The 13,862-nt window shown below is 39.3% G+C and overlaps 1 protein-coding gene across 1 annotated transcript in view; it reads left to right on the top strand.

Annotated features, from left to right (window-relative positions):
• Nucleotides 1-13,862, top strand: part of veph1 (ventricular zone expressed PH domain-containing 1) — a gene marked incomplete at both ends in the record, with an annotated part of 80,127 nt that overhangs the window by 27,311 nt on the left and 38,954 nt on the right. The window contains 2 exons of the mRNA XM_079465573.1: nt 2,429-2,592; nt 6,095-6,304. Of these exons, the coding sequence (XP_079321699.1) occupies nt 2,429-2,592; nt 6,095-6,304 (374 nt within the window). The remainder of the gene's footprint in view (nt 1-2,428; nt 2,593-6,094; nt 6,305-13,862) is intronic.

Here is a 13,862-nt window from a genome sequence, read left to right as displayed (position 1 = left end):
AAAACATTTATAGGAGCCGGATTATGGAAATGAACTTCCCAACACTCTACTCTCCAATCCTCCCCTCCCATAAAAATATAACACAAGTGTGATTATCTCACTGAGAATTGTTCAATTGCTGTACACAAGACTTCAGTAATAACACGCTGTCAGAGATCAGCTGTGTTCTAGAGAAACAGACAGTATTTCTGTACAACCTCTGATGTTATCATCATAGGGACAAGGGTCACATATGTGGAAAACATCTCTGGAAATTTCTTAATTCTGACTTACTTGCATCAAGCTTATCTCATCAAAGAATGAAATTCCTCATAAACTGAAAGAAAAAGCCAAAGCACCTGGCAAAAATTATATGACCTGTCATATGTGAATATCAGTCATGTATTCCCCGCTGTATCATTAGGAGAGGTTGTGTGTAGCACTAATCCTTCATTAACATAACACGCTGTGTGAGTGGAAACAGGTGGGCAGGTTTTATGCTTCACTCAATGTCTCTCTCGAGCCAGACGAAACATCTCACATAAAGAATTATGTTTACCAACTGACGCCCTGACTTACATAGCTTGCCAGAACAGAGATTAGGTGATTTTGTTAAGATCTGGGAGTTTTCTGCCATATTAAGTTTATGATCTACTGTCATGTTTACTGCTGATGTTGAAATAAATCAAAATTAGTGACAGCCGGGCCAAAAAAACGAATCTATCAATGTCTGAGCATTGCTCTTTCATTTTCAGTAGATTATAAAGGTTTACCAAAAAACATCTGCTGTAAAACAGGTAAGGGGTAAAAAGGGTGTTGATGATAATGTCAATAATGTCATCATGATACAGCAAAATGTTTTGCTGGGCCTCACCACAAGATAATCGGCGAGATTTTTCCCCTTCCGACAGTCCTAGATTAAGTCCCGAGGATCTTAAACGTCTCTAAAAATTGACTTATCAGATTTTCCTGTGATGTGTGTTAAGAGTGAATGTACCTGATCAGATGAACAGCCTTTTCTTTATGCTGTCCATTTTCAGTCAAAAACACTCATCAGCGCAATTGCGAATAATTTCAATAAAAAACAGGTTGTGCGCAAGTGATGGTAGTGGTGGACTCCGATTGTGCTGATGGTGAAGGTGGAACAGAAACGATAGGTCCAGTGGAGCCAGTAAACTCCTGATAATGTCAGCAGCTATTTTTCACAAAACAATATTGATATTTTTTTGTATTACTGTGAAGACATACATACAATATTTGAGTTGAAATAAAACTATATCTAGTGTTTGCCACCTTTAATGCTTTAGACAACGCTGTTTGAGCAATTTCTCAATTAAAATGAGATAAAAGGTTATATATACAAAGTTGTTTATATTGAACACACATATATAATAAACAAAGCAGACTCTAAAATCTGTTTGTGTGGTGTGCTTTCTTCGTCACATTATTGCGCACCACACATTATAGGAGCAAGATGAATAAATCTAGGATGAATCTAGGACGTTTGTGGTCTCTCACAGTTTGAAAATCTTTCGGTGAGGCCCCGGCATTATTAGCTGAAACAAATCCTGTTTTCCATTTAAACACACAAAGACAAGAACTAACCACTTACCAAGTTTTCCAGAAATGCCTTTAAAACATGACATGGACACATGATAACCATCACACATCAGAGGTCACTGATTTGTCAATTTATTGGTCCTGCTGTCATTCATGTCATCTGACATGTTTAGCTGAAAGGTCTCGTTTCACTTCCTGCTCCCACACATGTTTATTATCTCACAGTGCTCCAGTGTAACCATATTGTGTCCAAACTATGAGAGTGTGCTCACGGTCACCTTTAGAAAGATCTGGATCGTTTCCAGATGAAGAGGGTCCTGACATTACTGCATGTGTGCACAGCGCTAACACTGTAGGATCATTCTTTAGTTCTTTTGTTTGTTTATTGTTTGTTCTTTCTAGGTTTTCGCCTCATTTTCTTAGTATTTTATTCCCTTCCCCTCATTTCGTGCTGGGATCTTGTTTGCCACATGTGTCTCTGCAGAGAAAACTGTCAGACAGAAAGTAAATGAGGAAACTAAGGACAATAAAATGTGAACAACAACAGAATGCTACATTGTTGTTGGTTTGAAGTCAACACACGATGAATCAGCTCCCACGCTGCTTTCTTGGGGAAATGGCATGCACATTTTGAGTCCTAGTCATCACGAAGCTGTAGGTTTGATTCGCCACTCCTTGCGGGTTCGACTATAACCTGAAGTATGAATAGACTGATACCATAACAAATCTCACCACACATGAGTACCGTAATATATTATTCATACATACCGGCAGTATAAAATTACCTACAAAACTGTTCAAATGGACATAAAGAGTTAAGCTTTAAAAAGCATTGTTAGTTACTGTCTGTATTGTACTTATTGTATTGTATTGTTTACTGGTTTGATAGGTAATTCCATGCTGTTGAGGGTGCTGCCATCTGTGTATCCAAGGCAACCAGGGCCCATCCAACAGCGCATCAGTGAGCTGACGGCGCTGATGTCACAGCTGGATCAGACCGGCAGACAGCATCTGCTCCGACTGCTCCAGATGATCTCTGAGCTTCACCCTCTGGTGAGTGAGAGACGGATGAGCTCATGACAGAATGACCGAGGGATGTGGGGATACAAACCAGTCAAGGTCACTTATTCTGGGTAACTGAAAAATTACTTGGATCGGATGGGTGGATATATAAAGAGTGAGTGATTTAGCGGTTGTTTAAACACAAGTATGCATGGTCAGACAATTTGGTGATGGACACCTGTGGCAGCATCAACCCTGTAAAACAGATTTTATCGAGTGTTGAAATATCAGAAAGCACGTCGTAACAGAACATTTCCGCACAGCTCCTAGGAAAGAGAGATTTACTGGAAGAGAAAACGGGGAGGCACGATTTTGTCATCCATGCTTCCTGCATTTACATAAGGGGGTGATGGGACAGCAAATAGCATATGAACGGAGCCAGATGTGAAGAATGCAGTAGTCATGAGATATTATCAAGCACAAACACAACACTGGATTATCACATTGATAGAGCGCTTTGTTGTAAGAATAATGGGACGGATATGAGTCATTCTGTTATTTACACAGAGAGGGAGATTTGGAAAAAGGAGACAGTGTTTGTGAAAGAAATAAAGTCTGATAAAACATTACATAAAGAAAAAACTGAAAAATTTCATTTAGTCATATTTATGCATTATTTTTAAATTAAAACAAATGTAACTGAACATGCATAGCCTTTCAATGTCAGGAATTTCAGTGAAAGAACCCAGTTGCAGGCAGAGGTAGGTGGTGGGAAAACAAAGACTTTAATTATAACACACACACAAAAAATAGGACTAAACTAAAACAGCACTTGACATACAATAGAGCTACACAACTTGAACTTAATCGGGATAAGTCCACCATGAATTACTTGGCGGACCGTCAAACATTGAGGCATAAAGCAGCCAAGGCATGGCCGCAAACAAGACATTTAAGCAAAACGTACGAGCCCAGGACATTAAACACAAGGGCATTAAATGGGGAGACTAACGAGGGGTAAATTAACACAAGGCAGGTGCAGGGAATGAAACACTAATGGAAAGCTGTACGAGGAAACAAGTTTGAGATGCCAATGACGAGACCAGAGAAAGTCCATGACAGGTCAAAACAAACAATGTCATGTCTCTCTCTAGTCTACACTAAACACGTAGCTCTGTCATGATCGTGCCACTAGACTAGAAAATCAAGACGAAATGAGGCAGAATCATGATATTCAAAGCTGTTATATACATTTTGGGGGGTGTTTGAACAGTGACAAAGTTTATATTTCGAGTTAAATAAAACAATTTTAATTCAAGACATAATCACATATTTACTGTTAGAAAAACGTATCTTTTTGTTTTACACAAGCCACAGTTGATGGTACTGTATACGGGTAAACAATATACAAACGACTGTATAGTATGTAGCTCCCTCAGATATGATGTGAGAATGATCAAACCATAATTTTTTACTTTTACATTTAGTCATTTAGCAGACGCTTTTATCCAAAGTGACTTACAGAGAGTTCAGGAGGAAATAAGCGATATGTCATACAGGAGCAATAATACAATAGGTGCTAATGAAAAGTTACTAGTTTCAACAAAAGCCTTCTGTTGGAAGACGAGGCAAGCTGCTGCAGTCCATCTGGAGTGGTTTGATAGCCTTTGGAGGAAGAGCAGCAAGGAGAGTAGTGAAGTAGTCCAACCTAGAGATCACCAGGGCCTGGACATGGAGTTGTGTTGCATGCTCAGTGAGATAGGGTCTAACCTTTCTAATGTTGATAAAGGCATATCGGCATGACCGTGTTGTGTTTGCAATGTGATCATTGAAGGACAACTGTTCATCAAATATGACCCCTAAGTTCCTGGCTGTTTCGGAGAGAGTGATTTTGGTATTGCAAAGTTGGATGGTGAGATCGAGTTTCACCGTTGGGTGTGCCGGAAACACGAGTAGTTCGTAGATAAGTCTAGAAGCAGGGCCGATGGTTTAGACTCCACCTTGGCTGGCCACAGTGCTACTGTGACCCATAGCAGTGCAGTCTCAGTGGAGTGATTTGTTTGAAGTGAGGGTAGTGTGCACCGAGGTCTGAGGTGCTGAGAATTGCTGGCTGATGGCTGATGTTTTAATAGTGTTACAACAATCTCAGGGCAAAACAGAGATTAACATAAAACATTTTTAGAAAACAGACGACCTTCTGGGGTTGTGCGGGAGGAGGAACTAAATCACGCGCACACAATACACAATCGCATTATAACTGCTGATTCTCTATAAGTTTGTGTCTCTATCAGTTTTACTTACCACGGGCGGTACATGTCCGGAATCTTTAAGCGCTGGGACCACATCATCTATCAATTTCAAACGTTCTGCAAATCCAGCATTATATCCACCCTTTATATAACATCCATCACTGAAATGCTGTGAACAAACACACCTCAACTTCTCTCACTATCGCAAGAGTAAAGAGCTGCAGCTGGCCCACAGCGCAGCCAATCTTGATGGTAAGCGTGTCTTCCTATTTCTTGTCGGTTAATGCATGGGCAGGCTATTTCTTTCGCCTTGAACATAATTAGATTAACATAAACTTCATATATGTGATGGTTTTGAAATCTGTTCATTTCCTTTGCCCACAAGGCTTCAAATGTACTGTAGAGTAACAGGTATTATTTTATTGTTTGTCCAGCTTATAACTTATAAATAGACAGAAAAACAGGACAGTCATAGTGTGTGTCTGCTGCTCTCCCAGCCTGTCCTCCACCTCTGCCAATTCAAAAATTAATGGGTTTCACCGGAGAATAATAAAGGATTAAACAAATACTGTTAAAAGGGTGTTGTTAGATTCATTTCATGCTGAAGAACAGAGGTCAACTGACTCACTGGTTGTCAGGGCTGAATTTCTCCGATGATCTACTGTGTGTTTTCTGCCTTAGCCTGTGACTCACTGTGTCATAATATGAGGTCTGACTTAAGGTCATCTCTGATTTCTTTTAACATATCTTTAGACAAGATGAACTTGGGACGGTGACTAAGTTTCCTTAAGTTCTCTCTCTCTCTCTCTCTCTCTCTCTCTCTCTGTTACTATCTTCATCATTTTGGTCTTTGAAAGCCCATGTGCTGTAAGACCAAAGGACCTGTTTATGGGATGGGTGGCTCTGGAATCAACCAATCAGAGAGTGGTAGTTCTTTACACAGCAGGATCAGAACCATAAGGGACCTGTGTTTGAAAGAGTGTCTTAAGTTTTTTAGTCATAAGCATTGTAAATGTTTTTGGATATTGTTGCTTTTAAAGTATTATTTTGAAATGAATAGCTTTCAACCCTGTTACACAAGTTATTGTAAGAGAAATATAAAAAAAAGTACTCTTAATACTAAATAAACCCACTGTTGGTCACAAACTACACATGCAATCCTATTTTGCTTACAAAATGTTTATTGGACAGTTATTCTTATTTAATCTTCTCATTAAATACCTATTTTTAGAAAATGGTGAAAATTATTGTTGTTTTAAGAACAAGACCTTTAACCTCAGGTCTTATTTTCTCTTTCTCTTTAGGTGTTATCTTCTTTGGTGCCATCTTTGATCGGTTATCTCAATGACAGTGACCTGGGTGATTCTGTTCTGAGTATGCTGGTGAACGTGGCTCGGACGAGCCCCGCCTCTCTCACAGCCTTCCTCTCAATCCTGAGAAGTGTGGGTCAGAAAAACCCTGCGCTGCTTGGACACGTCGCTAAAATCCACGGGGCAGTGGGTCTAACTAGTGAGGTGGGCATTTTCCATCACGTTGCCATTCACTGAAGATGGCTTCTTTCATAACTAAAGAAAATGTATAACGCTTTAATGAGTGTTCCAAAACGAATATGGACACTGATCTGGTGCACTGTTTTTTCACTTTAACTACAGTATTTTGAACTTTTGAAGTTTTCAGGGATCGCTGTCACGACCGGGGTAAACCCCGGTGGCCATAGATGAGACCAGAGAGTGCGCAAATTATGTCAAGACGTCAATAATATGTCTCTCCCCACACAAAACATGAGGCTCTATCATGATTCTACCACTGGGTCAAGAAAAGCAAGACAAGGCGGGACAGAACCATGAAAGAACGTGTCCTAAAAATGTGCTGTTCCTGACTCAAATTCATATAACCACCATTCCGTCCAAAAATTTGTTCTCTGTCATATATTTGCATAAACATTTTACCCATAAGTCTTTGCCTTTGATAATTAGCTTTATTTCAAATTTCTAACTCCTGCCTCTCGCTGCCAGCTCAGATTGTTTATTTCCTGCAGTTCATCTCGGGCAGACATGTTAAAGGTCTGGCTTAACGGGCAGTTTCTGCTGCCAATCTCATATTAATCTTCAGTAAATATAGAGTAGTATTGCACACTTCTTATCTTCAAAGAGTATTTAGTTTGATCACATTTATTAAAGATAGATACAGCTGTACTACTATTTCCGAAAACAAACAAACTCCTGAAGAATTAAATCACGAGCACACAATACATCACTGCATTATACCGTAACTGCTGATTCAGTATAATTTTTTGTTGTTTACATTATGCACGTACACGCCGATTGCCTACAAAACTCAGACATATGACTCAGTTTCACTTACCACGTGCGGTTCATGTCGGGCATCTTTGCTGAGACCGCGCCATCTATCTGTTTCAAACAATCTGCAAATCCACCGTTATATCCACCATTTATATAACATCTGTCAAACCAAATGCCCTGAACAAACACACCTCAACGTCTCTCACTATCGCAAGAGTAAAGAGCTGCAGCTGCAGGCCCATAGCGCAGCCAATCTTGATGGTAATCAGGTCTTCTTCTTGCTCGTCGGTTGACGCAATTGGCGCGCTATTTCTTTTGCCTTGCCGTGGGCATGCATTTCCGAGAGAATTGCACAGTAAGGGACTAAAGAAAGTAAGGGAATTTCATGTTCAAAAACTTTAATGTTTCAAAACTTTCCGAAACCTATACGAACATTGGGGGAGTGTATCGAGCACAGAAATACTACGTAATATGTCCAACTCGTTTTTTTGACAAGTTGACCATGTTATGCATGAGACGACAGGACATTTAACATTTTAAAGAAGTCAGAAAGTTAAATCACCCCTTTAAGGTTTGCTAGTAAAGTGACAGTCAAGAAATCGATCAAAGACCTGAAAGCGGTGTGAGAGTAGCTTTGCACAGTGTTTGCTGGTGTGATGATTAGATATGACAGAGCTTTCGCATTTCCATTAGAATTAAAGTTATGAGCTGAAGCAGACAGGATGGTCAGACCTTTATTCTTTTGGCTCATTTACTGATGAGATCTGGGCAACGCTAGCATAACATTTTCGCAGCCGGAGAATGGTGGAGATGAGGAATGTGAATTTGTGTGTCGCTGTTTCATTGTGTAAGTGTATTGGCACCCTGGTCTGTTTGCTCAGGATGTTTGTCTCATTATCACAGTTATTCCATCATGTGAGTGAAATCAGGAGAGCGTAAAATGAATTTGACTCATCTTTTGTAGCTCTTTATCTCTCCGTCTCTCTTCTTCTGCCTCCCCTATTTGATTTCTTATAATTTGCACAAGCCCCATACTCGTCAAGAACTGGCGCCAATCCCATAAAAAGAAGTACTTTATTTATGGCCCATTTGATCAAAGGATTTAATGTTGGTTTGCATCCTGTCATACACCTTTAATACTGTTTAAATTGTGTGGCTTTTTAAAGAGAGGTGCACAATTACTTTTCGTAATATATTCTATATGTGATATATTGTTTAAAACTGTTATTTAAATTTATAGTTTTATAGTATTAAGTATTATATGAAATCACTGTTGCTCCTGTTGCAGACATTCTGACATGACATTCTCCAAAACAACAAGCTGGGCCAAGCAGAGGGACGAACAATCAAGAATCAAACATTCCCTCACAATCTCAGACAGAAAACGCTAACTTTGTTTCTCTTTGTTTTGTGTCTGTTTGGTAAACCGATAGCTGCAGCGTATTTGATCGTTCCACAATATTCCGTAGTGTGTTTGCTTTGGAGAAGGTCCACACTCTTGACCAGCTGTGACCAGAGTCACGTGGAGATGAAATGCCACGAGCTGGACGCGGTTACACTTTGAGTGGACCTACTCAGAGCACTGACAAGCCCAAGAAAGAAAACAATTGAGGGGGAACATGGCACTTCTGTAGAGTGATGATGTAGTTCTGGAAGAATGTCCAGCACCGATCACATGCCCAATGAAAAATGTGCAGACATGTATATACAAGGAGATGGCCAGCATTGAATAGAAATGGCTTCGTGTGGACACTTTCCCTGCGTTCCGCACTTTGCGAGGCTGTGTTGGCTTGTTAAAAAGTCACAGTAATGTGTGCAAAATTGCTGAATGCAGAGAAAAGGTTTCTTCCTTTCAAATTTGTGCAATCACAATTAGAGGAGACAGGAGGAAATAAGAGCAAAAGGAACAGTTTACACAGTTTTAGAAAAGCATCATCGATCACCGAAGTGTTGAACATCTAAACACATAAAACAAGCACACGTGAGCGGTAGCGCACACACACATGCACAAACACCGCGGAGGATTGATCTGGATCGCTCTGCGGATGATCTCAGAAGATTGCTTGAGACGGGCCAAAGTGCTCCCTTTCCCCGGTGTAGCACCACATGCCGCAAAACTACATTTCTAGAGATAAAAGACGGATTGAATTGATTTAATGTAAGTGAGTTTGAAATAACCCAGAGGGTTCTTTGAAATGAAGTCAACGAAAAGCCCTGTGTCTTCTGAAGCAAGGACTGGTGTAAGCGGCAGTTTTTTCCCAAAGGATGTAATCACAGCAGTCCATTTTAAACCACAGAGGCATCAGTTAATCACACTGACATTTAGAGTCATGTGATTTTCTTTATGAGTTTAGGGGGGAAAGGGTGTAAATATAGTCGGCTACTTTTGGTCCTTTTTATGTTCTTTTTTTAAATGGTGAAGCAAGAACAGGGTTTTATTCATGTTGTCACTTAGGGATGTAACGATCCAATTAGCTGAAGATTCTGTATTATACACGATACTGGGTTCACAATACAATAGTATCGTAGTAACAATTAAACAAAGAATATTTAAATACAAGATTTATTTCTGAAACGTTAACTTTTTTACATTCAAAGTTGAATTCAACCTTCTGTATGTATATTAATAAAACAGAATAGGTCTGTCAATGACTATGTTGTTAACAAGACTTTAATAATATAAAAGCAAAACCCACAAGGGGGTAACATAACAAAACAGGGAAAAATAACAACATGACAGGACTAAGACTAACTATGCAAGGACTTCCAAATTAGCCATTATTGTCAGCGAAGTCCACTTCAATGGCTATACCATGCTCAGTGAGTAGGGACCCTATGAATTGGAACGCAGCTACTGAGTGAGTGAGTGAGGAATGAATGAATCATATGAATGAGCGAATTAATCATATGAATAAATGTGAATTTTAAATATAATAAACCATGGTTAATATCCATTAGAGACAAACACAAATAATCACACTTGAATTCTCAATAATAAAAGTTATAATAATATTGTGTATAATGTGATGGATTTATACTAAAACGAAATATACAAAAACAAGGTATTGTGACAACTCTATGCCACAATGCTTATTTGTATGTTTCATTATGGACTGTTTTGGTTGCTCTCCCTCCTTCTCTAAAACTCGAAGTAATAATCACGTCTTTTTTTCGAAGTGATTAATTTAATGTCCTCCTGGCCCTGACTCTCGTTTCCTCTTGGAGATGTGTGACATTGCCTGGATCCAGTCTCACGCAGAGCTGAAAAGACTAACATCTATTAAACCCACATGAGCTACAGAACACAGCCATCATGTACGGGCCCCTGCGGCCGCTAACCACACTACAAAATAAACCTTTTTCAATCCAACACATCATCATGTAAACCCAAACAAACATCAATGACAGGTCAAGCTAAGCTGTCGTAACATCCGAACGGTCAAACAGACCCCTGCGCTTGTTTATTTACACATGTCATATAAGCGTTGTTTGTGAGGGATTGCGTTGATTTTAAAGCCGTGTTTGATGACGTCTTTGCCTTTAATAGCCCTTGATAGATTTCACTTTGTTTTTGATCCATCTTAGTAAAGCGCGCCTGCTGCCACTAATTTATTTTTTTGTGATCGGGTTGGATTGGAAAGACTAAAGTTGTTGTGTAATTTGATGTAAAAGAAACAGAAAGGTTTAGTCTTTAAAAACGAATAACATTTAAGTCAAGTCAAGTCAACTTCATTTATGTTGTGCTTTTTACAATTTTAATAAGAAGATAAGAAGAGGGAAACACAGGTCAAATATCAAACAGACGATAAATTCATATATGCAGTGTAAATTAAATAAAACTTAAAAAATTCTAGCAGCCCCCCGGCCAGTCAAACAGTATGCAAACGGTTGCGAGGAACCCAAAACTCCAAAAAAAAACTCAGAGGGAAACCAGGCCTAACCAGGGGATTTCAGTTCCCCTCTGTAAAAAGCTGCAGCCTCTGCACAAGCTCGACAGTGCTTGCATAACAAGGCAAAATAAATAAAACTATTTGAGATTATCATTAATGACCTAATAGCGGCTGAAATTTTGTGGTGAAGACGTATCAAGTCACCTTCTTTATCCAGCGCTATCATCTCAGCTTTTGTCAGTTCTGGGCATGAACTGCGTCCTGCCCGCTCTGATAACCTTGGAACAATGAGACAAGAGTGGCTGCGAGTTTTTTCACAATGACAATGTGTGTTCAAGGTTGCGTAACTTAATCAATTGTCATGAAATATACATGCATACATATACCTTGACTCTCCTAAGATGCTTTTCCAACCAGCTAGGAGGGTATATATTAATTTCATGATGAAAGTTCATCCCATGTTCACCAGCCTTGAACCAAAAATTCACTTCAAGTCCTGAAGTAGAGTTTCATTGACCTCTGCGAAAGTCATTCTCAGTAGAGCAGAGCCTCAGACATCTGGAGTTTTAAAGTAGCCCAGGAGTAGACCTCTGAAGTGTTTGTCTATGCGGCTGACGTTGAAAAAACGTTCGAATGATTGTGTGTGCTGGGGGTCTGTAAATTTACGAATGAGATCCTGTTCAAATAAACAAGGAAATTGTTAGGACTTGCAAGGGGAATAATTGAGAAGTTGCTAAAATGGTGATTTTGTGTGTGTGCACGGTAAGACTGCAGGTTTGGCTCTGGTTCACGCTCTCTGTTGGGACATTTCTGAGAATTGTGGGATGTTTACCCCAATTTGAATGATGAAACTGTGTAGCTTGTGCGTGTGCGATGAAACAACAGTGGGGGCAATGAATAGACATTTTTCGATTTTTTACTAGAACCAGTGCAAAGCTTCAATTCGGTTGTGCAAGTTTGGTGTTGCCGTCTATTTATTTCCTGTGATTGGTTTGGAGTAGATATTATGCATGTACGATTGTTTTATATAGTGCCATGTGTCATGATTCTGCCTGCTCTTGTCTTGATTTTCTGGTCTAGGGGCAGAATCATGACAGACCCACGTGTTTTATGTGGAGAGAAACATATTATTGTCAATCAGGACATAATATGCGTTCTCTCCTGTCTCGTCATTTGGCCCCGCCCCTCTCGTTCCTAGGATTGCTTTCCTCCTGTGTCGCATTACCCACTCCTGCCCATCGTTATCTCCTTTGTTAGTCTCCCTATATAATACCCTCTTGTCCATTGTCTTGTGCTGGTTGATTGTACCTGTATACTTGTAATCCCTGTACATGGTCCCTGCTAGTGTGTGTAGTTCAAGTTCCTGGTTCCTGTATCGTGTATGTTTAGTTCAAGTTCCTTGTTTGTATTTCTAGTAGTTTGTTTTTCTAGTAGTTTGTTTTTGCCCCCCATGTGGGAAGTATTTGTTTTCAGTGTTGGATTTTAGTTTGTCAGTGTTTTCCCCCCATCGCGGGTGTTTGCTTTGTGTTTATTATTTATTAAAACCTGTTTAACCCCTTCATCCCCGTGTCTGCCTGCACTTGGGTTCTCTGTCACAGTTCATGACACCATGTCCACTTGGAAAAACAGCTTGTCAGATAATATTTTGCTAAGAATGTGATATGTGCACTTTTGTCAATGTTAAAAGACTTTCCTCTCTTCTCACTGAACAGAATTGGCTACAAGGAAGACATTTGTATGTTGATATTTTTTTTAAGTAGAGGACGCTGTCTCTGCCTTGCTATCAAAACATTGTTTTAATGTTTCATTAATTCATGCAAGTGTTTTAACTACAACCTTCTATTTATGACTTTAAACATGATTTTAAACGCAATTCTAATTGAAGAGACTAGAATAGGGCAGGAGTTTGTTTGTTTGTGTGTGTGTTCCAAATTTTGAAAACATTGATATTATGTTGCGGGCACTAACTAAAAGGCTCTAGAAAGATAAACATTTACAAAATTCACTAAATGCATCCAGCTGTGGTGAGTTTTACGATTAGCTGTATCTCAGCCAACTAAACAACCACTGAAATGGGCTGTAATCATTCTTAAATAAGTAACTGAAATATACAGCTTAATGGCAGCGTCCAACGTCAAACTCCGTCATCTTTGAAGGATCCTTGAAGTCTGTCCAGAAATGTGCACAAGTTCCCTGACGTATTTAATTTAAATGCTCAACATCCACCTAACACCTACGGTTAAGTTCAGGTGCTAACGATTAACACACAGAAGACGCGTCACCTTTACTTAAAGCACCTCATTAGACCAAAAAAAGATGAATGCTACCAATCTGATGCAGAAATGTTACATTTAAAGGCTTCACGTATATGTGAAGTGTGAGATGGTTTTCTTGAGAGTAACACATGGGAGTAACTAAATCACAGAAGCTTTATATAAGTCATTTTTGCATTGCATGAAAATAGGGGGATCCCCCATAGATGACTCACTTTTGGAGAGATGTCAAAAATGGCTCAACAGTCTTAACTAAGTGGATACATGTTTACTCAATTCAATATATTTGAATAGTGTTTCACAATACACATTGTTTCAGACTATTTTAAAGAAACATTACCCCTGATGAGGGTCCTGTGTTTGTGATGTGCCCCATAGTTGTATTGAAAATGAAGAGTTCAAAATTTTAAAAAGGTTCTGAAGATGACGTATTTTTGTAGGCTAACCCAGAAGTAAGCGTCGTGCTGGTTGCCTCGACCGAAAGCCTATGCACTTTTGCCATAGACTTTTGGAATATCGCAAAAAATAAGATCTGTGATTTTGTCTATCGAGATAATATTTACAGATTAACACAATATTTGCTATTTGTAAATACAATCGCCAAAA

The sequence above is a fragment of the Barbatula barbatula genome, assembly GCF_947034865.1.
Source record: "Barbatula barbatula genome assembly, chromosome: 10".
Taxonomy (NCBI): domain Eukaryota; kingdom Metazoa; phylum Chordata; class Actinopteri; order Cypriniformes; family Nemacheilidae; genus Barbatula; species Barbatula barbatula.
The sequence above is the reverse complement of the archived record's forward strand: the minus strand, read 5'-3'. Positions and strand labels throughout refer to the sequence as shown.